This window comes from Molossus molossus, unplaced genomic scaffold (assembly GCF_014108415.1).
Source record: "Molossus molossus isolate mMolMol1 unplaced genomic scaffold, mMolMol1.p scaffold_m16_p_28, whole genome shotgun sequence".
Taxonomy (NCBI): domain Eukaryota; kingdom Metazoa; phylum Chordata; class Mammalia; order Chiroptera; family Molossidae; genus Molossus; species Molossus molossus.
The window spans coordinates 381,144-406,186 of NW_023425364.1; the positions used below are offsets into that span (position 1 = coordinate 381,144).

The 25,043-nt window shown below is 54.7% G+C and overlaps 1 protein-coding gene across 1 annotated transcript in view; it reads right to left on the minus strand.

The window, feature by feature from the left end:
• Positions 1 to 281: 281 nt before the first annotated feature.
• Positions 282 to 25,043, minus strand: part of DRC3 (dynein regulatory complex subunit 3) — a 55,530-nt gene continuing 30,768 nt past the window's right edge. Inside the window, exons 8-12 of the mRNA XM_036278436.1 lie at positions 13,682 to 13,813; positions 10,736 to 10,806; positions 9,296 to 9,419; positions 1,668 to 1,799; positions 282 to 395 (exon numbers count right to left, since the gene is read on the minus strand). Coding sequence (XP_036134329.1) covers positions 282 to 395; positions 1,668 to 1,799; positions 9,296 to 9,419; positions 10,736 to 10,806; positions 13,682 to 13,813 — 573 coding nt within the window. The remainder of the gene's footprint in view (positions 396 to 1,667; positions 1,800 to 9,295; positions 9,420 to 10,735; positions 10,807 to 13,681; positions 13,814 to 25,043) is intronic.

Sequence of the window (25,043 nt, forward strand, 5' to 3'; positions counted from 1 at the left end):
GCGCGGCAGGGGCAGTGGCATGGAGCCGAGGGCTCGCTCTCAGTAATGCTCAGTGCGCCTCCCGCAGACACGAGTGAGGGTCTGGTGACTTCTCCAGAGGACGGAGAAGAGGTGACAGGTCCTTTATTTCCCTCTACATTTGGTAGTTTGTGCAGGGCTGGGGGAGAAGGACGTTAGGGGTGGCGGGCTGAGAGCCCTAGTAAGGTCTACAGCAGTGAGGGAAGCGGCTCCTGGTCAGGGCCACGCGCTGGGCTTTCCGAAGGGACCCTGGGCAGACATGCTCAGTCCAAGATGTCGCCGCAGTCGAGGTTGTCCAGTTCGCTCTGCATGTGCTCAACATACTGGTTGATCTCCTTCACCCGCTTGCGGTTCCGCATGACCTCATCCTTGTGAATCTGAGGGGTGGAGCCCAAGCCAGGCCCTTGGTCAGACAAGGGGTTTCACATCTTTCAGGAATCGTTTGGGGGAAGGAAAGCAACTCTTTGAACTTGGCTCATTCACTCCCAAGTGTCCTGCGCTTCGCCTTTTCTACATATTTGAGTTAAGAGTTAGAAAAATGATGAAGTACATGGTTTTAAAGCCTGATTGGGCCTCGTAGTTTTGCTCAGCAGTTAGAGCATCAGCCCCTGGACCAATGGGTCGCAAGTTGAATTCTGTTCAAGGGCACCTACCTGGGTTTGCAGGTTCAGTCCTCGGCCCTGGTTTCTCTCTATCCCTCCCTCCATTCCACTCTATCTAAAATTCAATGGAAAAATATCCTTGAGTGAGGATTTTTTAAAAAAGGTCTGGCCCAGCCAGTGTGGCTCAGTGGTTGAATGTTGACCCTGCACCAAGAGGTCGCTGGTTCGATTCCTGGTCAGGACACATGCCCAGGTTGTGGGCCCGATCCCCAGTGAGAGGCATGCAGGAGGTGGCCAATCAATGTTCTCTCTCATTGATGTTTCTCTCTTTCCCTCTCCCTTCTCTCTCTAAAATCAGTAAAGAAAAAAATAGTCTGATTGGGCAACATGAAGTCTTTAGAATTCTACAACCCTTAATCTTACTTTTTGATTTAATTCTTTTAAAAGTATGTTTATTCACTTTACTTTTTAAAAATAGTTTTTTCTTTATTGATTTTAGAGAGAGAGGAAGGGAGAGGGAGATAGAAACATTGATGAGAGAGAACATGAATTGGCAGCCTCCTGCATGCCCCCCACTGGGGATCAAACCCACAACCTGGGCATGTGCCCTGACCGGGAATCGAACCGGTGACCTCTTGGTGCAGGGTCAACACTCAACCACTGAGTCACAATGGCCAGACTTCTTCATTTCTTATTGCAAAAATAGATGCTAGGCCCTGGCTGGTGTGGCTCAGCGGTTAGAGCATCGGCCTGTGGTCCCAAGAGACCTGGGTTTGGTTCCCGCTAAGGGCATGTACCTTGGTTACAGTTTGTCCCCGGCCCTGGTTGGGTTGTGCGGGTGGCGGCCACTTGATGTGTCTCTTTCACGTCGATATTTCTCTCTCTCTCTCTTTTCCTCTCTCTCCCGTCTACTCTATCTGAACAAAAAAATGGAAAAATGTCCTCAGGTGAGGATTAAAAAAAAAAATAGATGCTAGGAAAAAGTTCTGCTTCTCTCTGACTGGTAGCTGGAGACGTGGGCACAGCCAGACAGGGGCATCCACTCACCTGGTCCACTAAGCGTGTGCACCAAGAGTTGACCCTGGTCACCAGCTCATCTTCCCGGTTGTCGATCTTCAGGAGGTGGATGTCGTGAGATGCCCCCACAGCGTTCACAAGAGTGTCTTTGTCCACAAAAAGCTGGGGAAGGGGGGAGATCAAAGGGCAAGTGTGTCTCTACCTGCTGAGCCCAGAGTCAGCAGCTGACAGAAAGGAGCCCCTGGGTGTCCCCTGGCAGGTGGGGGCCCTGCTGGGTGGTGGCTGCCGGCAGGCACCTGGTGGAGAGCTCGCCTTCCTACCGGCGCGTTTCTCACAGCTCGTCTTCTGGTGACAGCCCTCCCAACCCTGGGCGGTGGCGAGTGTTACGGGAAGGGTCACCCAGGGCGTTGACTGCAGACCTAGTTGGGGGTGTGTTTTCTCCAGGGATGAGGCAGATGGCCGCCTCTGGGGTGACCTCACTCAGGGCATCGACTCTCATCACGGTTCCCTATCCGTTGCTGCCAGGATGGCCTCCTGGACCCTTGCAGGCCAGGTGGGAAGTGAGGCTGGCTGAGGGTCCTGGGGCTGCTGAAGACAGAGGCCCTGCCAGCAGCTGGGCACTCACCCCCCTACCCCCGTGTCTCCACTGCACCCCACGCTGACCAGACCACACCCTGTACTGTGCCGGGGCCCGCCTTCCAGCATTCCTGGGCTCATTCTCTGCCTGGTAAAAAGTTGCTGAAAAACAACCACCCTCGATTACACCTGCTGGTTCCAGGTGTTCGCACTGTGGCTGCCGTGTGCCTGGCACACGGAGTCATTCCCGGGGAGGGTGCTGTGCAGGCCAAGGACGCACGAGCCCCATGCCCCGCACGGCAGAGGGCCGCGCATGGGTGTGGATGCATTCTGTTCTTCTGTACGTAGCGGTTAACCTAACAGTCTCCAAAACATGTTCTGTGGAATCTTGAGATGTTAATATTTCTGAAAAAAAAAACACCCAAAAGCATTCTTTGGTCCAACATGCCTAGGTCCCTCCTCTGTCACGGTGCACACGCAATGTGTCCAGTGGCAGCTGTAGGCATTCCTGGGGCAAAGAAACTCTTAACTTTCTCTCAGTTTTGCAGCTTGTTTGGCCTCAGATCGGTTTCACAGTAATACTGTGACCATCTCAGGGGATGAGGGTTTCACAGAATCCCACAGGGAAAAGCCACGCAGGCTGGTGTGGGGAACGGGACTCGAGGGAGCACCAGCAGCCATGGGGGAGAAATGACCAGAAGGCGTCCAGCTCCTCGGTGCACAGACGGTGCAGGCCAGGCTCTGGGAGGGGTGCAGGGACACATACAGCCCGCCCTTCGCCAGCCTCAGGCACCCTCCCTCGGGCCGGGTGCCGGGAGTGGCTGTACCAGCAACTTCAAAACAGCCAGAAGCACACCAACCCTCACGGCAAGGTCCTCGTCTCTCTTTCGAGAAGTGGGTTGCAGCACTCTCCTAGGCCAAGAGGAGACTTGTCCCCCCAGACTTTGGACATGTGGGGGACAACTTTGGAAGCTGTGGAAAGTGGAGTCGGCTTGGAGTGGAAAAGGCACGGATTGGCTATGAGAACCTGTGACGTTTGTAAAATACAAACAGAAGGAGCATGGTTTAAAGAAATGATTTTTAAAATCCCTGGCTGGTTTGGCTCAGCGGTTGGAGCCCAGGCGTACATACCTCGGGTGTGGTTCGGTCCCCAGCCCTGGGGACAATTGATGTGTTTCCCTCACATCAATGTCTGCCCCCCTAACCCTCACTCCCTCCCACTCTTTCTGAAAATCAATGGGAAAAGAGCCTCAGGTGAAGATTAACCAAAAGAGATGGTTTTGAAATGCAGGTTTAAGTTCTTTCTGGGCTCCAGGTCAGTGTACCTTCAGAACAACTCCTCTGGGTAGATACTTTCGGTTCCGTTCGCCTCCCATTTCTGCAGGTCGCAAACCCCAAGGGAGAGACGGGTCCTTGAGGAGTAGCAGCCACTCCTGCCTCCTGAACCACCCACCCCGTTCCGTGGACCCTGTGGCCGTAAAGACACATTTCTTTCGAAGCGACTTCTTGGAGGGGGCAGCTGTGAAGGGCAAAGCTGGTGGCCTCCCCAGGACCACAAGATGCTGGTGGCTTGAGGATTCATTGCTCTGTGCCCATGTGGGGTCAGATCACCCCGCCATGCCCATCCTGTGCCCCTGCCAGCACAGCGGCCCCCTCTGCCACAGAGATGGGCAGAGATCTTGTCCCCCAGACCCTACTTGGCCAAAGGGGTAGTGACCCGTGCTGCCAGCCCCTCTGCCCAGGGGCAGCCTTCAGGTCCCAGCAGGATCTTGCCACAGCCACCCCGCCCGCCGTGAGCCACGTGTCCAGGGACTGCTGACCTGTGTCACCGCCACTGTCAATTAGCGGACTCTGAGCCCCAAGTCCAGTGGCCTGGACCCCTGCACTGGGTAAGTACCCAGGGAGCCTGCCTGGCCTCCCGCTGCCCCCTAGACTGGCAGAGGGGCTCACTGCAGCACAAGGCTGGCTGCCAACTGCTCCTGGCCGTGCCACAGGCAGCTGTGCCACCAGGGCCTTCCCTGTGCCAGCTCCGGGCTCTGCCCCTGCGCAGGTGGGTTCTGCTTTTCCCTCCAAAGTGCTGAAGGGCTGGAATCTAGATCTGGCCACAAGTGTGGCACGAACAGGTCACAACCACTCATCTGGATGAGGGTGCTAAAGAGACCTTCATCGATGTGACTGTTAACCGTGACATGCCCACTGATAATGACACACCAGAAGCCAGATTTTTTCAACCTAAGGCCGTTCCTGCATCTGAACAGCCCATCTTGCCACAGGCTCAGGAGACGTTTTGTTGAAGACTCTGAGTCAAATGGCCTGTGTTCAAATCCCAAGTCGACCACATAGACGCTGTGTGTCTCGGGAGTGTTAGTCTCATCTCTGTGCCTCAGTTTCCCTTTCTGTAAGAGGGAGTCATAATGGTACCAATATTCCTGTGTGGATGTGGACATTAAAAGAGTTGCCCTGGCTGGTTTGGCTCAGCAGTTAGAGCGTCGGCCTCGGTTGGGGTCTTGTGGGTGGCAACCACTCGATGTGTCTCTCACATCGATGTTTCTCTCTCTTCCCCTCTCTCTCCCTCCTGCTATATCTGAAAATAAATGAAAAAAAAAAAATGTCCTTGGGTTAGGGTTAAAAAAAAAAGAGCAATGACAGCAGCTCCTGGGAGGCCTGCAGGAAGGACCAACTGTGTTACTGTTGCACTTTGCAGCCAGGACATGCTTTCTCCTGGATGACAACGTGCCACATTGTGCCGCTTCGCTCTGACACTGCAAGGTCCTGGCGAAATCTCCAGCTGCAACTGCCCATGTCCCCATGCGGGTGAGGCGCACCCTGGCCTGCAGAGGAAAGGCAACCAGGGGATCCTGCTGGCTGCCCACCACAGGGCTTTAAAAGGGTGCACTTGGCAAGAGAAACAAAGAAAAAAGTAAATACATGGGACTATATCAAACTAAAAAGCTTCTGTGCAGCTAAACAAAACAAAACAAAACAAAACAAAAAAACAACCCAACAGCAAAATGAAAAGGGGTTCCACTCTCTGGGAGAACATATTTGCCAATGATACATTGGATAAGGGGTTACTCTCCAAAATATATAAAGAACTATTACAAGTCAACAACAGGAAGACAAACAATCCAATTAAAATATGGGCAAAGGACCTAAATAGACACTTCTCGAAAAAAGATATCCATATGGCCAATAGACATATGAAAAAATGCTCAAAGTCACTAATCATCAGAGAGATGCAAATTAAAACAACAATGAGGTATCACCTCACACCTGTCAGAATGGCCGCCATCAACAAATCATCAAACAACAAGTGTTGGCGAGGGTGTGGAGAAAAGGGGACTCCAGTGCTCTGCTGGTGGGAATGCAGACTGGTGCAGCCACTGTGGAAACTCCTCAAAAAATTAAAAATGGAACTGCCATTTGACCCAGCAATCCCACTTCTGGGAATATACCCTAAGAAGCCTGAAACACCAATCAGAAAGAATATATGTACCCTGATATTCATAGCAGCACTATTTACAATAGCTCAGATCTGGAAACAGCCCAAGTGTCCATCAGTAGTTGTGTGGATACAAAAGCTGTGGTACATGTACACAGTGGAGTACTATGCAACAGTAAGAAAGAAAGATCTCTTATCCTTTGAGACGACATAGAGGGACCTGGAGAGTATTATGCTGAGTGAAATAAGCCAGTCAGAGAAAGACAAATACCACATGATCTCACTTATTTGTGGAATCTAATGAACAAAATAGGCTGATGAATAACATAGATCCAGAGACTTGGAAGTAGGGAACAGACAGATGAATCTCAGCGGGAAGAGATTAACCAAAGAACTGATAGGCGTATAAGCACAACCCATGGACACAGACAATAATAGTACAGTGAAGGCCTGGGGGTGGAGGGGGTCAATGGGGGGGGGTAAAGGCAGCACATCAGTAATACTTTTAACAATAACGACCAATTAATAATAAAGGAGTGCACTTGACAGCAACCCTGCAGGGGCGCCCAGGGAGCCCCAGGCTGGGAGCAGAGCCCCCTCATCCTCGTGCCTGGGACCACAGCCCCACCCAGAGCTCAGCTGCAGTGGGCCCAGCCCAGTTCTCATCTCTCAGAGAGTCTGAGTCCGGACTCTGGTCCTCACTCTGGTGTCATCTTGGGCAGTTCCCAGCCGTTCCCAGCGTCCCCGTCTGCAAACTGGAGGAGGCCAGCACCACCTCTGTGGGGCCTTTGCTGAACTGAGAAATGTGTGTGAGCACAAGGCTCCAAGCCGGGGCGCGGCCGTGGTTGCCCCTGGACTCGCCCCGCCCACTCAGCAGGTGCCCGGGTTCCTGGAACCACAGACACAGGTGCAACGCACCCGGCAGAGCCCTCCTGCCAGGAGAGGGCTGGCCCCTGGAAGTACCAGCTGCCTGCTTGTCCACCGTTAGCCCCCTGTTCCTGTGCCGGTCCTTTGGGAGGGAGCATGCTCATCTCCCTATGCCTGGACCACAGCGGTGTTCAGGCTGTGCCCACGGATGTCACAGATCGGGGAGCCATGTCATGAGGGAAATCTACCCACCTTTTTTTTTTTTCAATCATCACCTGAGGATATGTTTTTTATTGATTTTAGGGGGAGAGGACGGGAGGGAGAGAGAGAGGGAAACATCGAGGGGTTGCCTCCCCTATGTACCCCAGCCATATGCACCCTGACTGGGGAATCAAACCTGGGAATGTGCCCTGACCAGGAAGCAAACTCATGACCTGTGGCTGTACAGGATGATGCTCCCACCACCTGAGCCACCTGGCCAGGGCTCTACCCACCTCCTGATGGCCTGTCCATCTGGGGGTTCCCAGAGGGGGCCCTTGGGGGAAGCCTTACTTCAGGACGGGGGAAGATCGCATCTCCCTATGCCTGGACCACAGCGGTGTTCAGGGGGTGTTCAGGGAGGGAGGCTGGTGGCACAGTGGCCTTGCCTCCATCTGCTGTGTTGGACAGCGACCGTGGGAGCCGGGACGGCTGGCCTGGTGTCCATGGGACCCAGCCCGCACGGAGGGCAGAGCTGCGGGCACAAGCCATGCACCACTGCCAGGCCGGGGAGGTGCACAGGGGCGAGGAGGCCATCCCCACCTTCCAACACGTGGTTCGAATAGTCACACAGCAAAGCAACAAGCTCGCCTGGAGCTGTGCCGAGGGCTCTGAGGATAACAATACAGCCGGCCTGCGACAGACTGCAGTTTTCAGGTTGGGGACTAGGGGCCTCTCCCAGGCTGCCATGTGAGCTGAGACACACGGAACCCAAGGGCAGAGCATACTTGCCAGCGAGTGCCATCAGGAGGGGCACGCCCTGGGGCTCTGGGGGTGGCTCCATGTTGGGCTGGGGAGGCAGTGGCTGGGGAGCAGGCCAGGCACAGGGCCTGCGGGTTGGATGGAGAGCTCCCTCTGAGAGCCGGGGCACTCAGAGACCTCCGTTGGGTTTTCAGGGGTCTCTGTGTGGAGAGCAGCCTGCCAGACAGCAGTACAGAGGCCGTGGTCCACGCAAAGCCTCGTGGTTGGGTGATGCCACGGAGGTGGAGAGAAGCAGAGACTCTGACTGATGGATGATGAGGGAATGAAAGGCTCCTGACAGGAAAGTGTCTGGGCCTGGGCCTCCTATCGCTGTTTGAGGCTCTTCCCACAGACATGACACCACTGCCACGGACCACAGTGTGGGTGACTGAGGGCCCAGGGCTCAGGACACCACTGCCACGGACCCCAGTGTGGGTGACTGGGGGCCCAGGGCTCAGGACACCACTGCCACGGACCCCAGTGTGGGTGACTGAGTGCCCAGGGCTCAGGACACCACTGCCACGGACCCCAGTGTGGGTGACTGAGGCCCAGGGCTCAGGACACCACTGCCACGGACCCCAGTGTGGGTGACTGAGTGCCCAGGGCTCAGGACACCACTGCCACGGACCCCAGTGTGGGTGACTGAGGCCCAGGGCTCAGGACACCACTGCCACGTACCCCAGTGTGGGTGACTGAGGCCCAGGGCTCAGGACACCACTGCCACGGACCCCAGTGTGGGTGACTGAGGCCCAGGGCTCAGGACACCACTGCCACGGACCCCAGTGTGGGTGACTGAGGCCCAGGGCTCAGGACACCACTGCCGCGGACCCCAGTGTGGGTGACTGAGGCCCAGGGCTCAGGACACCACTGCCGCGGACCCCAGTGTGGGTGACTGAGGCCCAGGGCTCAGGACACCACTGCCACGCCCCAGTGTGGGTGACCGGGGGGCCAGGGCTCAGGACACCACTGCCACGGACCCCAGTGTGGGTGACTGAGGGCCCAGGGCTCGGACACCACTGCGCGGACCCCAGTGTGGGTGACTGAGGCCCAGGGCTCAGGACACCACTGCCACGACCCCAGTGTGGGTGACCGGGGGGCCAGGGCTCAGGACACCACTGCCACGGACCCCAGTGTGGGTGACCGAGGGCCCAGGGCTCAGGACACCATTGCTGCAGACCCCAGTGTGGGTGACCGAGGGCCCAGGGCTCAGGACACCATTGCTGCAGACCCCAGTGTGGGTGACCGGGGGCCCAGGGCTCAGGACACCATTGCTGCAGACCCCAGTGTGGGTGACCGGGGGGCCAGGGCTCAGGCCGACCCTGCTGGACTCAGTGGGGCCGACCCTGGGTCTGTGACGCCCACTGGCTGCTCTGGTGGAAAGAAGACCGCGTCGTGCCAGATCAGAGATGGCGGCGGGGCTGGGCTCACACCCCAGCAGTACTTCTAGTCAGAGACTCAAGGGCTGAGAAGACCTCGGGAAATTCCCGACCTCAGCTTCTCTCTGTGACCACCTCTCCCAGAAAGTGCCAGAAGCCCATAGAAATGAGCTTTCGGAAATCACCCTCTCTGTCGGCGGATGGGATACCCGATTACCACGCGCCCCTCTTTAGATGAGCCTCATGGGGTCCCCATCAGGTGTCTTGTTAGCCTGATCTGCTGGCCACCCCGCAAAGGGGGCTATTGTTCCCTTTTGCAGATGAGGAAATGGAGGCCCCCGGAGGTCTCAGGCTCCTGGGAGCCACAGAGCTGGGCTGGACCCTACGAGCCCACTCACCGCGCGGACGCCGTCAGGCAGGTCTTCGTCCAGCTCGCCCTTGGCCATCTTCTCCAGGGTGTTGATGGCGATCTCCAGGACCTTCTCGTGGTGGTGGTTCTCCAGGTCCCGGCACTGGGCCACTGTGCGGCCAAGAGTTAAGCCAGGGTGGAGCAGGCCAGGCAGCCCCGACCAATGGCAGCTACATCTCCGCGGATGGGAGCAGACTCTCTCGGGGCCCAGGGCAAACGCAGGTGCCAGTGCGCTGCTGACTTCACAGTCCTCTCGCCATGTGCACCTCGCCAGGGCCATCCCCATACACCTGCCTGGTTGTCCCTGACCTTGGTCCTGGACTCCCCCACGGTCCCGCCACCACTCACTGGTGTCCATCCCACCATCTCCTGACCTGACAGTATAGAGCCCTGGTCTCCTGCCCCATTCCTTGTTCCCACAGCGGCAGGAGAGGATGCAAGTGGAGGGGGCTCCATCCCTCCTGTGCTTATCCCTCTCCAGGAGCTCCCACCTCTAGTGCGGCCCAAGGGCCTGCTCTAGAACCCAGAACGCTCCGACCCCACCTCAGGACCTTTGCACAGGCTGCCTCTGCTGCTCGCTATGTTCTCCCCACGTTTCTGCCCAGTCCCTCTGGCCCCCTCAGGGCCTCACTTAGTGGCCCTGTCTCCGGGAGACTGCCGGTCTCTGGGTCACTCACTGCCTCTGTAATGTGTGTCCCTGTAGGACTGCGGGCCGGGAGGGCAGGACCGGGCATTACTGGGGCACAGCACAGTCTCCTTACACCACAGGGCTCTGATTCATGTGGCACAGTGTTGTCACACCCCCCATGTCGGCTCCTGATCTAGAAATTTAACCTGCCTGACTAATTATGAATAATTTGCCAGTGTTTTCGACTTGGAGGCTGTCCTACCCCCTGGCATGTCTACCTGCAATGCTGAGCAGGTGGGATTCTGCAGTGTGGTCTGCCCTGTCACTCATTTGAGAGCAAAGCTTCCAGGACGTCTACTACAAATAATGCTCCCCCCACCCCACCCCCAACCAGAATAGCAGCCTGCAGGGGTCACTGGGACAAAGCCCTCCTTGTTCTGAGTGTGGGACTGTCCTTCAGACCCAGGGAACATTCTTTTTGTTCCCTTTATTGATTTTAGAGAGAGAGATAGAAACATCAATGAGAGAGAACATCGATTGGCCACCTCCTGCATGTCCCGCACTGGGGATCGGGCCCACAACCTGGGCATGTGCCCTGAGCGGGAATCGAACTGGCGACCTCTCGGTGCAGGGTCGACGCTCAACCCCTGAGCCACACCGGCAGGGCTTTCCTGCCCTTTGTAAAGAATGCACACACCTCCTCCCAGTTCCCCTGGAGGCAGGGGGAGCAGTGTCGTTGGCCAGGATAACCCCACGGGCCCAACAGCACCTCCCCAGGGCAGGTCACAAAGGAAAGGATATAGGCTCTGGACGTTTTCAATGAAGGTCCCCACCAAGTCGACGATGTTCCTTTCGAACATGTTTATGGTCTCCTAGGAATGGTAAAGGACACAGTTAACACGCACAGTGAGACAGAACTCGACTGGCCTGGCCTCGGAGCAAAAGGACTCCTTAGCCCTGAGCCAGCCCCTCCTCTGTCACAGGCCTTTGGGACGAAGGCCAACCCCTCGGCCTCCTGCCGGACGTCGATGAGCTGATCTCCCCACTGACCTCTGTCCCACGGCCCATATTCTCTGGCCGTTTCAGGTCATTCACCACGCTGAGTGCTTAAACTGATGCTTTCTCCAGGCCTCTGCCTGTTCCCACCTGTCCTGGTCTTAACCCTCCCCCCCCCCACCACACACAGAACCACTCCCCTTCTTTGGGCCTCTCCGCAGCACAGTCTGTCACCTCCAGGAAACAGGAGGAAGTCGGTAAGAGCCGCTGCCTGGGTCAGCACCCCAGCTCCACCGCGTGTAACTCAGAATTGTCATTTAAGCTCCCTGGCCTCAGCGTCCTCACTGACGACATGGGTTTCCTTTGCAGCAGCTGTCTCGTGGAGCTGTGGTGGAGCTGTGGTGGAGCTGTGGTGGAGTTGTGGTGGAGTTGTGGTGGAGTTGTGGTGGAGTTGTGGTGGAGCTGTCTCGTGGAGCTGTGGTGGAGCTGTGGTGGAGCTGTGGTGGAGCTGTCTCGTGGAGCTGTGGTGGAGTTGTGGTGGAGCTGTGGTGGAGTTGTGGTGGAGCTGTGGTGGAGCTGTGGTGGAGCTGTGGTGGAGTTGTGGTGGAGCTGTCTCGTGGAGCTGTGGTGGAGCTGTCTCGTGGAGCTGTGGTGAAGTTGTGGTGGAGCTGTGGTGGAGTTGTGGTGGAGTTGTGGCGGAGCTGTCTCGTGGAGCTGTGGTGGAGTTGTGGTGGAGCTGTGGTGGAGTTGTGGTGGAGCTGTCTCGTGGAGCTGTGGTGGAGCTGTGGTGGAGCTGTGGTGGAGTTGTGGTGGAGCTGTGGTGGAGCTGTGGTGGAGTTGTGGTGGAGCTGTCTCGTGGAGCTGTGGTGGAGCTGTGGTGGAGTTGTGGTGGAGCTGTGGTGGAGTTGTGGTGGAGTTGTGGTGGAGCTGTGGTGGAGTTGTGGTGGAGTTGTGGTGGAGCTGTCTCGTGGAGCTGTGGTGGAGTTGTGGTGGAGTTGTGGTGGAGCTGTGGTGGAGTTGTGGTGGAGTTGTGGTGGAGCTGTGGTGGAGTTGTGGTGGAGCTGTGGTGGAGTTGTGGTGGAGTTGTGGTGGAGCTGTCTCGTGGAGCTGTGGTGGAGTTGTGGTGGAGTTGTGGTGGAGCTGTGGTGGAGTTGTGGTGGAGTTGTGGTGGAGCTGTGGTGGAGTTGTGGTGGAGTTGTGGTGGAGCTGTCTCGTGGAGCTGTGGTGGAGTTGTGGTAGAGTTGTGGTGGAGCTGTGGTGGAGTTGTGGTGGAGCTGTCTCGTGGAGCTGTGGTGGAGTTGTGGTGGAGTTGTGGTGGAGTTGTGGTGGAGCTGTCTCGTGGAGCTGTGGTGGAGTTGTGGTGGAGTTGTGGTGGAGCTGTCTCGTGGAGCTGTGGTGGAGTTGTGGTGGAGTTGTGGTGGAGCTGTGGTGGAGCTGTGGTGGAGTTGTGGTGGAGCTGTCTCGTGGAGCTGTGGTGGAGTTGTGGTGGAGTTGTGGTGGAGTTGTGGTGGAGCTGTCTCATGGAGCTGTGGTGGAGTTGTGGTGGAGTTGTGGTGGAGCTGTCTCGTGGAGCTGTGGTGGAGTTGTGGTAGAGTTGTGGTGGAGCTGTGGTGGAGCTGTGGTGGAGTTGTGGTGGAGCTGTGGTGGAGTTGTGGTGGAGTTGTGGTGGAGTTGTGGTGGAGCTGTCTCGTGGAGCTGTGGTGGAGCCTGAGTGGGTTGCTTCACACAGAATGCTTCGCAAGGTGCCTGGTAGAGAAACCCTCCGTAGTCCTGGCTATCACCCCAGACCATCCTTGCCCTGGGGGAACCCCGGCTTTGCTGCACCCCGGTGCTTGGCAAGGCACCCAGAGCCTCGATGGGACTTAATGTGGGATGAGGGAACAACGGGAGGTGATGCACGGTGAAGCCTGCGAGCCCGTGAGCCCCAGGGCTGACCGTGCCCCCAGTCCACCCACCACTCCACCACGGACCCCGGGGCTGCAGGGTCCGCGAGGGAGCAGGAGTCGACAGGAGCCTGGGGACAGCCCACAGGCTGATCCAGTCATACATATTCCAAGTGTGTGTACACACCGTCGTAATGACGAAAGGTAGGGTCATTGAAAAGCACCACAGCAGTTGCAGCCTGTGGCCACCTGTGCACAGTATGACAATGTTACTAGTGGGACTGTGCCGGGTTTGGGGCATTTGGGCTTGTTGGGGGCTGCTGCCTCTGCTCCCCTGAGACCAGGAGCTGCCCCTGCAATGCTGGGGGCTCTACAGCGGGGCATCTGTGGTGTGGCATGAGGGCACCTCTATCCCGCGATTGGGAATACTCTCAACATGAGGGATTGACCAGGGCGATCTTGACCAGTCCCTGGTAGCTTAGAAGTTTTCCTAGCAACTCTTTCCACATCCACGATTCGGTGCTGGGCCGCAGCTCCTCGCATCCCCAGAGTGCGGTGAGATGCAGAGGAGCCTGTTTCACCCCCGCGTGGGGGGTCTGCTTTGTTTTCCGGGCATGGGGACAGCACCTCTCCTGGCTGAGGGCTGAGGCTCCGAGCTCTTCCAGGCTGGATGGGGAGCTCTGCAAAGGAATGAGCTCACCTCTCATGCTGGTCAGTCACTGCAGTGTAAGTTACTGAAATGTCTTGAAAGCAAAGGGGACTGACGAGCAGGCGTCAGCCTGAGGCCGGCCCTGGGCATTCTCCGCAGAGGAGAGCAGGGAGGCTCCAACCCCAGCCCATTCCCTTCGTGCCCAGGGCCCGGCCTCACCTCCAGCTGCTCTATCAGCTGCATCTCCAGCGTCATGAGCAGATCAAACAGCTCGGTGATGTCCTTGTTGTACTCCGTTATCCTCAGCTCCATGCTGGCCAGGTCGGACTCATCTCGGATGGCGGTCAGACTCTGGGAATGGGAGCCTGTGCGTTAGGGACCCGCAGCCATGTGTGGTGAGTGACAGGGGACAATCTGGTTTGGTGGGTAAGGACTGGACTCTGGGTTTGGACTGCCCAAGCTCAGGAGTCACCAGAGCCACTTGTCAGCCCTGCAAATGTGCAGGAGCTCGTGACCCTCCACGCCTCGAGGCTGCTGGAGCAGAGGCCGAGCTCCAAGAGCTTCACCCTCACTCTGGTTCCCCTTAGAGGGGGCTGGGATGCTGGGGGGAGCAATGGTATCAGAGCCAAGGGGCCTGAATCTGGCTCATCTGTGAGCCAGGTATGAGCAGCATGACCCCCACGAAAGGCTACAGCAGCTCAGGTAGGGGGAGACCCCGGAAACATGGCAGCCCGTTCTGAGGACACCACTCAGACCCCCACGGACTGCAGTGAGCAAGCGGACGCAGGTGCAAACAGACCTGATGTTTGGGGAGGGAGACTGGAGAGGCCCGGGTCCAAGCTCCGTGCCGAGTACCAGCCGACCGCTGGCCAGGGCCAGAACACTTGGCCACCAGCTACAGTGTCTATTTATTTATTTACTTTTCTTTTTTTTTTTTTTTTGTCTGTGTCTTCTTGTTTGATTCCAGGCGAGTGATATTTATAATAGTGGTTACCCCACCTGGAGAAAAATGAGATTCAATTCCTAGCTCCAGCCTTACATGAAAATAAGTTCCTGATAGGGCGAAGATTTAAGTGTCAAAAATAAAGCCATAAATGTACCAGAAAAAATTGAAGGCTTTTAAATAAATAATCCTGTTGACTTTAACTTCCATATTACTACCCCAGCCTCTTATTGTTTAACCTCGCCCCTAGCCCCTTGTTCCAGGAAAGCAAAGCTTATCGCTCCGGCAGGCGGAGCAGCATCCTGAACCCCCACCCAAACCTAAACTGCCGCTGGAGGAGAACAACTCTCGGAAAGACCCCAGCCCCGACCATCAAGGCCCCCACCCCAGCCCTAAGTTTAAAAACCCTTAGTCTGTGCCAACTGGCTGCTACGCTCCACTTGGAGGCAGCCCAGCAGGTATTTCCCTCAATAAACCTGTACTTCCCGGTTACTCAGCACCATCCCATTCTTATATAATGGTGCTAAAACCCAGGGCAGCCCTGGCCGGTTTGGCTCAGCTGTTAGAGCATCGGCCTGCGGTCCAGAGAGACCCGGGTTCAGTTCCTGCTAAGGGCACGTGCCTTGGCTGCAGTTTGTCCCTTGTCCCGGTTGGTTGTGTGGGTGGCAGCCACTTGATGTGTCCCTTTCACGTCAATGTTTCTCTCTCTCTCTCCCTCCCACCATATCTGAACAAAAAATGAACAAGTGTCCTCGGGTGAGGGGAAAAAAAAAAACCCAGGGCAGGAGCTGGGTAGCCTGGACGATCCCCGGCACAGACCACCCTTACTAACTGGGAAGCAGTGGGCTGCGGCAGCTCGCCCCGGGCTAACTCCCAGATTCTGGGTGGACTGTGGTTTGGGTGGATTGGCCGGCTCCAACCTGTCCTGGACTCCCTCCTACCTGCCGAACCAGGAGGTAGGGAATTTCTTCCTCCCCTCTCCGGTGGACCTTCCAAATTTTAGGCCCCTGCACCCTCTCTCTCTCTCATTCTTTCTCTCCTTCTTTATTCTCCCTTATTTTTTCACCTACACATGGTTTTGATTTTGACTCATCCCTGTCTATTGAGTAGCCGTTCATCTTGCTCTTGCCTCGAAATCTAGGTACCTAGTCAGGTCTCTCACTACTCAGACATTCAAGTCGGGGTGACAACTCCTTCTTGATCTGTCCTTCCTACAGGCTTGTCCTCCCAAGGCCTTGATTGGAGACGGGGACGCCCTCTCCTCTCATTGCCTCTCTACGAAATGGGGTCATCTCAATCGAAACCGCCTCGCTCAAGCCCCCTTGACCATCTACTGAAAAATCTAAACAACCCCGGCCTCTCCGATTTGAGGCCCCGCAAACTCATATTCCTCTGCAATATGGCCTGGCCCCAATATAAACTTGACAATAACTCTCAATGGCCAGAAAATGGCACTTTTGACTTCAATATTCTAAGAGACTTAGATAGTTTCTGCCACCGGACAGGCAAGGCCTCAGAAATTCCTTACGTGCAGGCTTTCTTCTCTCTCTGCTCTCACCCTTCCCTTTGTTCTACCCCCTCCACCCACCAAGTCCTTCTAGCCCAATATTCAAGCCCTCTGCCTTCGACTGATTCTTTTGACCCTCAAGACCACTCGGCCCCCACTCCTCCTCCTCTTTCTCCTCCTCCTCCTGCCCCAGATACACCCCTTCTCCCGCCGCACCAACTGCTTCACCTCCGCCTTATCCGAACACCTCTTCTCTTCCACCAGATGAGCCTTCCCCCACATCCCTCCCCTTTCTCTGTCCACGTAAGCCTCCCCATCCCAGCCTAGATCCACTCCGTGAGGTTGCGGGAGCTGAGGGGATAGTCCACGTAGCCATCCCCTTCTCCCTCTCTGACTTAGCCCAAATTGAACGCCGCCTTGGCTCCTTCCCCTCTGATCCTGACACCTACATCAAGGAGTTCCGATACCTCACTCAATCGTATGATCTTACCTGGCTCGATCTTTCTATCATCCTTACTTCCTCCCTCTCTGCACATGATAAGGATCGGGTGTGGGCGACCTCCTAGCAAGTAACAGATGAGGCACATGCCTGGGACAATAACCTTTCTCTAGGGGGAGACGCAGTTCCCCCCAGTGACCCAAATTGGAACTATCAAATTGGCCATGCTAATTGTAGGGAACGCGACCGTCTTATAGACTACCTTCTTCAGGCCTTAGAAAAACTTGCCAATAAGGCCGTCAATTATGACAAAATCAAAGAAATCATTCAGAGGCCTCAAGAAAATCCGGGAGAATTCCTAGAACAACTCTCCCAGGCCTTTTGTAGATACACTCGTATGGACCCCACCACCCCAGCTGGGACCACCCTCCTCCAATCCCATTTCATCTCCCAATCTGCCCCTGACATTAGACGCAAACTCAAAAAACTTGAGGACGGGCCCCACACGCCTCAGAGAGAGCTCTTACATACTGTCTTTAAGGTCTCTAACAACCGGGAGGAAACGGAGAGGGAAGAGCAACAGAAAAGACAACAGGAGAGCTACCTTATGCTAGTGAAGGCCCTTCAAGGGAACACTGGCCCGAGGGACCGAGGCTCTAGGAGACAACCTCCCCAGTCAAGTCCTCCTGGCTCCTGCTTCCAATGCAAACAAATGGGCCACTGGGCGAGACAGTGCTCAAACATTCGTTGCCCCCCTACCACCACCACCAGGGCCTTGCCCGCACTGTCACCACGAGGGCCACTGGGGAATTGATTGCCCCGAGCACCAACGGGCATTTGGGTTGACCTTTCCCAACAACGTCCCACCTAGGACAGTAACAGACTTTCTGGGACTGGGGCAGAGGACTGAGGAGGCCCTGGGACACCGGCCCCAGTACACGTCACCAGCAGTGAGCTCAGGGTAAACCTTCGCAGAGCAGGTAGGGAAACCTCCTTCCTCATAGACACTGGGGCCACCTTCTCCACCCTCCCCGGATTCAATGGCCCTCTCAGCTCTTCTCAAACCTTCGTAGTGGGGGTCTCAGGTCAGCACTCCTGCCCCCTTATTACTTCTCCTATAACTTATATCTTAGATGGAACCTCATTTACACATCAATTTCTAGTCATGCCTCAATGTCCGACCCCCCTTCTGGGACGGGACATCTTAAGCAAATTCCATACTACCCTCCAACTCTTCCCTCCAAAGAGGCCTACAACCCTATCTCAAAGTATTAAAATATTCGGCTTGCTGGACGACAGCCACTCCCCCGACTCCTCCGATCCCTCTGCTTCCTTTCCCATACCTCCCTCTATTGTTAACCCCCAAGTTTGGGACACTAGTCAGCCTTCCGTAGCGACACACCATACCCCCATCTCAATTAATCTCAAAAACATCTCTCTCTTTCCTGATGTACCCCAGTACCCCATTTCTCGTAAACATCTCCAGGGCCTAAAACCCCTCATCTCCAAATTTTTAGCCTCAGGACTCCTAAACCCCACTAACTCCCCCTACAACACTCCGATTCTCCCCGTCGTCAAACCAAACGGCACCTACCGACTCGTACAGGACTTATGCTCTATTAACTCGGCCGTCTTCCCCATCACCCTAGTAGTGCCCAACCCATATACTATCCTCCTACCATCCCTCTAACACCTCCCACTTCACTGTCCTGGACCTCAAAGATGCCTTTACCATCCCCCTACATCCAGATTGCCAGAATCTTTTCGCTTTCACTTGGACCGACCCGGACACCCTGCGCTCCCAGCAGCTAACATGGACAGTCCCACCTCAGGGACTCCGGGACAGCCCCCACTTTTTCGGCCAGGCCCTAGCAGATCTTAACAAGCTCACCCTCCCCACAGCACCTCATCCAGTATGTCGGTGGTCTCCTCCTTTGCAGCCCGTCTTTGGAGGCCTCGCAGTCAGATACCACCCAGCTTCTCAACTTCCCTGGCCGGTTAGGCCACCGGGTATCTCCTTCCAAAGTACAGCTCTCTCTACCCCAAGTCACATACCTAGGAGTACAACTGGCCCTGGGAACGAAAGCTATCGCCACCGATGGAAAGCATGTCTTTGCCTCTATAGCGACTCCCTCAACCAAAGAGGAGCTCCTTTCTTTCCTGGGAATCGCGGGCTTCCTCCGGTCATGGATTCCTAACTACAGCCTCCTAGCAAAGCCCCTGTATGAGGCAACCAGAGGAGAGCTCTCGGAACCACTAGACCCCAGACTCCCGGTACAAACACATTTTACTAAACTGAAACAGGCCCTCCTTCGGGCTCCGGCCCTACATCTCCCAGACTCAAACTCAGATGTCATACTTTATGTTACTGAAAAGCAAAGACTTGCCCTCAGGGTCCTTGGACAACAAAAGGGACCACCCTTTGCACCTGTAGCCTACCTCTCAAAACAACTGGATCCAACATGCAAGGGGTGGGCACCCTGCCTCAGGGTCTTAGCAGCCGCAGCCCTCCTGGCCCTTGAGAGCAAAAAACTTACCTTTGGTCAGAGGGTGCTCACTAGAGCCCCACACAACCTTCAAGACCTACTGTCTCACAAGGCCCTAAGCCACTTATCACCCTCCCGTTTACAACAAATCCACATCATTTTCATTGAAAACCCTGAATGTACCTTTCAGCCAGGCTCCAGCCTAAACCCTGCCACGCTCCTACCGACTTCCTCCTCACCCCCACTCATTGCTGCATCGAAACACTCACACATTTTTCCAACCCCTTTCCCCTCCTCACCTCTACCCCCTCCCTGCTCCGGACCTCACCCTATTTATAGATGGAAGTTCCCTTAGAACGTCACGAGGATCTACCCGAGCAGGTTATGCCATCACCACTGGGCAACACTCTATTCTCGAGGCTCAATCATTACCGCGGGGACGACCTCCCAGCAGGCCGAGTTAATTGCTCTCACAAGGGCTCTAACTCTGTCTTCGGGCAAAACAGCCAACATATACACTGACTCAAAATACTGCTACCACATCCTACATTCGGCTGCGGCTGTTTGGCAGGAGCGGGGCTTTCTCACAACCAAAGGAGCCCCCTCCAAAACCATTCTTACATACAAACCTACTTCAGGCAGCTCTATTGCCAAACCGAATAGCCACCACCCACTGCCGAGGACACCAGAAAAACACCTCCCCCATATCCACAGGAAACAACATAGCAGACCGAGTGGTGAAGAAAATAGCCACTCAGTCCCCGGGATCCCACATTTATTTCCTACCTCTCATACTCCATCATACTCCACCACGGAAAAGGCCGCCTACTCTTCCTTGCCTCGGAAGGATGGTTGGTACATACTAGAAAACAAACTCCGACTCCCACAGTCTCAGGCAGAGGATCTCCTACAATCCATACATAATTCTTTCCACACCAGATACCAACCCCTACTCCTTTACATCTCCACCTTCCTCACAGGAAACAACTTCCCAACAATACTCGAGAAAATACCCACCTCCTGCCAGACCTACGCCCCTTGCACCCCTCAAGGGGGAATTCATCCCAAGTCATTCCCCGCCCACCAAACCCAGGGACGACTGCCAGCACAAAATTGGCAAATAGACTTTACCCACATGGCCAGACACAAGGGGCTCAGATAATTCTCACTCTAGTCGACACCTTCTCCGGCCGAATTGAGGCGTTTCCCACTGAATGTGAGGACGCGAGCACATCATCCCTCGGTTTGGCCTCCCCTCAGCATTACAACCAGACAGTGGACCAGCCTTCTCCTCACATCACCCATCACTCTCACCTCATCTAGGACTTAAATGGCAGCTACACGTACCTTACCGTCCCCAGTCCTCGGGCAAAGTAGAGCGAGCTCATCAAATTCTCAAACACCACCTCACCAAACTCAACTTGAGCTTCACCTTCCCTGGCCTCGGTTCCTCCCCCAGCTCTGATGAGAATCGTGCCATGCCCAGGAAACCCCTCAACCTAAGCCCCTGTGAAATAATGTATGGAAGGCCTTTGTCCTAGACTCCAGTCCTCTAACTAACCCCATCGGAGATTACTTCTCAGCATTGGCTTATGTGAAGTCCAGTTTACATTCAGAGGTAAATAAACTCCTACCTCAACCTTTTCCTGCCACCAAGGTTCACCTCACCCTCCTGCCAGGAGATCAGGTGTATAAACGAACCCGGGAAAAACCCTCTGCAGCCCCTCTGGACCGGCCCACACACAGTCCCCTCCACTCCCACGGCGGTCAACTGAAGGGACTCTCACTGGGCACATCTCCCAGGAATTAAACCGTACACTCCACAGAGTCCTAAAAATTATTTCTCCACTCCCACAGGTCCCCTATCCCTCAAATTTCCTCATGTCCACCGATTGCAGAAGAACACGACCAGACTCCCTTGTGAGACTCGCTCAAGATAACACACTCTCTCGCAGCTCACGCTATAACCAACACTCAACGAGCAATGCACAGCCGCTGCTCGCAAGATCTTTTATTTCCTCGCTCGGATTGTGGAAGACATCGCCGGGTCCCCACCCCGCGGTCCGGAAGCAGAACTCCTCACCTGGATCCAGGAGCTCACCTGGCAAGGAGCCTTTCAGGAATCCGAGCCCTTTGAAACGGACTTTTCTTCTTCTCTCCTTCTCTGTCTACTCGCCCAGAGGATCTTTCCTTCTCTCTCACCCTACTCTCACCGCCTTCTCCCTCAGGCTCCGGGCCTGAGCCGCACGTCTGGAGATTCCTTCTCAGTGTCTCCTCTACTGGCCTCCCTCCCGAATAATTGCTTCCACAGACTGCCCCTTGACAGGTTGTCCGATGGCTCGTAAACTCATCGCAAACCAATCCCACCTTCAAGGCTATACAGGGATGAGGCTCTGTGCTCCTACAACAATCTCGAGGACTGTCTTGCCACACCTCACCACCTCTGCCCCTTGCACAGTGTCATCTTTCTACTGGGGAGACACAATTATATTTACCAAAACAGATACCGAAATAACTCACCGTGAATACACTACCCCCACTGCCCCCTGGGTCCTCAGCATCGGAGATCCCTGGGACTCTAAATGGCACAAAGGCCTAAACGGAATACTTACAAGAGGATTCTCTAAATACTGTATGTCCATCGGCCGGAAGTGGGTGCAGCAAAGGACGATGGTCCAAACACTGGAAGACCTCACCCACAAAATCTTAACCCAAGAAACTTCCTTAACTAAACACCTTTCCAGCAAACAGACCCCCTTTGCATGGCTAGATTTAATAAGAAAAGGAGCCCTAATTCTAAACCTAACCCAAGACCTCGAGCCCTCTCAGTGCTTCCTCTGTGCCTTCCTAGACCAACCAGCGATGGCCGCAGTCCCCCTCTCATCCCTGAAACACTTCTAAAACCCGCCTGCCTCCTCATTCTCCCTGGACCACGTGCCCTTATACACCCCAAATAACACCTATAATCTATGCTACTATAAGGACGTCTCCCACCCAACATGCAATCAAACTCCTCAAATTACCTCTGACTTTACAAGTCCTCGGGGAACTTTTGGTGTAACCACACCCTAACCAACCACATCAGCATCACCTCTCCGGGCCCATGTATCCCGGCAATCCTCGCCCCACAGCTTCTATGTTACACTGAGGATGAGGGAGCCGGAAACCTCCAAACCCCCTCCAGAAGCCGCCCATCTTTCTCCCTTTTCTAGGGCCTCTCTTTCTTCTCCTCCGTAGCCGCCCTAGGAATTGGGGGAGCTGGACTCAGCTACAGCCTTAAGATGACTGAACAAATTCAGGCGGATCTAGAAAGAGGTTTTGAGGACTCAGTAGTCTCCCTAGCCTCCCTACTGGACCTTCTCACCGCCGAGAAAGGAGGGACCTGCCTTTTCCTCCAAGAAAAATGCTGCTACTATATCAACGAATCAGGTAGAGTAGAAGAAAATATTAACTCTCTCTGAAAATTACAGGAGAGGCTCCATAACAAGACATGAGGAACCCTCGCCTCTAAGCCAATGGTGGTCTAATCCCCTTTTTAACATAATTGCCCATTGATAATTATATGCCTCCTCTTGCTTCTTCCCTGTTTCCTAAAATTTTTGCAAACACGGGTTACCGAACTTGCCAGGGTAGCCCCACCACCAACTACTACTTGAAACTTATAGCCCCCTACCCCAGAGTGACCCCCCAGGAGGAGCAACCCACAGGGAGACCAGCAGGAAGCAGCCACAGAAGAACACTCTTGCCCGAGAGGCCCTCCCTAGGGGTCAACCCAAAATTTTGATCAACACAAACTTTTTTTAACCTTCCAACTTATATTAACTGAGAGTCGGGAAATGTTAACTTTAACTTCTATATTACTACCCCAGCCTCTTATTGTTTAACCTCGCCCCTAGCCCCTTGTTTCAGGAAACCAAAGCTTATCGCTCCGGCAGGCGGAGCAGTATCCTGAACCCCCACCCAAACCTAAACTGCCGCTGGAGGAGAACAACTCTCAGAAAGACCCCAGCCCCGACCATCAAGGCCGACCGACTCCTCGGCGGGGCAGCCCCCCACCCCAGCCCTAAGTTTAAAAACCCTTAGTCTGTGCCAACTGGCTGCTGCGCTCTACTTGGAGGCAGCCCAGCAGGTATTTCCCTCAATAAACCTGCACGTCCCGGTTACTCAGCTCCATCCCGTTCTTATAAATCCCAGAGTGAAGTCCTTGCTGCGTATAACCAGAAGAAAAGATTGACCGAGTCTATCACATAAGAAAGTTTAATATTCGAAATGCGAACACACCACAGACAAAATAGTAAGAGAAACAACAAACTGGACAATGTTGGCACAGAGCTAATTTTTCAATTCACCAAGTGTCTCTACAGAGTAATATTTACAAGAGGAAGAAAGAGGGAAAGAGAGAAGAACACTACATAGAAACATAGGTCAGGGCGCAGTATGATGAGAATAGATCACAGATAAGAAATACAAATGTTTGTGAAACAGGCGACGCTCGCCCCCCTGAAGAGAAAACAAACACACACCAAGCAGAGCAGATGAGCACAGAAGGGAGAGCACTGCCGCTGGTCCGAGGGAGCAGGCGAAGGGCGCAGGCAGGGCGGGGGACTGCAGCTGGACAGCGAGTAGTAAGAGCAGCAATGCATAGTGCTACTTCCAGGTCACCATCCTACAGGTCACACTTGCACCAAGTGACTCATTACAACACTGTCTGAAAGAGTAAGAGACTTGAAAAAACCTAAGTGTGCGCCAGTGGGGACTGGAGTAATAAAGTAGGGCTCATCCACGCCAGGCAATATTTTATAACTATTAAAATATAAAGCAGCTCATGTTTTAGAAGTCTCTCTAAGCTACACAGATAAAATAGCAAAGTGTAGAACAGTGTATGCTATGCTCATCACATGCACACACATTCAAGCACATTCACAAGTGCAGACACACGTGCATGCGCACAGCCTGCACAGACCTGCACATGACACATATGTACATGCACACATATTCAAGCACAGCACAAGTGCACACGCACAGACACATGCACACACATTCAAGCACAGCACAATTGCACACACATGCACAGACTCATGCAAACACATTCAAGCACATGCACACACACAGACACATGCAAACACATTCAAGCACATGCACAAGGGCACACACATGTGCGGACATACACACACAAAGAGACACATGCACACACATTCAAGCACATGCACACATATTGAAGCACATGCAAAAATGCACACACATGTGCAGACACACACACAGCATGCACAGACCTGTGCCTGCACACACACACAGAAACATGTACACACATTCAAGCATACACACACACACAAAGACACATGCACATGCACACACATATTCAAACACATGCACAAGTGCACACACCATGCATACACACACACACAGCATGCACAGACCTGCACATGCACACACACAGAGACACATGCACACACATTCAAGCACATGCACAAGTGCTTACACATGTGCAGACACAGGCACACACACAGCATGCACAGACCTGCACATGCACACACATTCAAGCTCATTCACATACACACACATGCAAACACATTCAAGCACATGCACAAGGGCACACACATGTGCAGACACGCACACACACACATACACACACAGTGTGCACAGACCTGTACACGCACCAGGCATGCACACAACGGCATGCACACACAGGCTGGAGCTGACTGTGCTTCCCTGTGCACATTTGCATACCCTGTCTGTGCTCACCCTCCTGTTACCGATCCACCTCCAGTGCCTGCTAATGACGGGAGTGACTCACTACACTTAGACCATCCGCCTTGAGTCCCAGCCCTGCTCCACCTCACTGGTCCCCCTACGTTTTGTGGGGTGGTTACCTTCACTTCACTTGTGAGGAAATGGAGGCCAGGAGAGGGCCCACCTGAGCAGCCCCCTGTGGGGCACCAGGAGGGTGCTCTGTGGCCCTGTCTAGTGGGTGGGGGAGGGGTGCAGGACCAGCTCACAAGAGGTCTTGGCAAGGCAGTGAACGAGGGCCTTAGGCCTGTGGTTTGTGGACTTCCAAACAGTGGGCTCCACGTGGCTGAGCACTGAGGGCACCCGGGAACACTGAGACACCAGTGCCAGGTGCCCCTGGGTGGCATCCATGTGTCGTCAGGTCCCTGTGGACTAGTAGTGTAGGCGCCGAGAGGAGCGCTCAGGTTAGCCGCCCATCC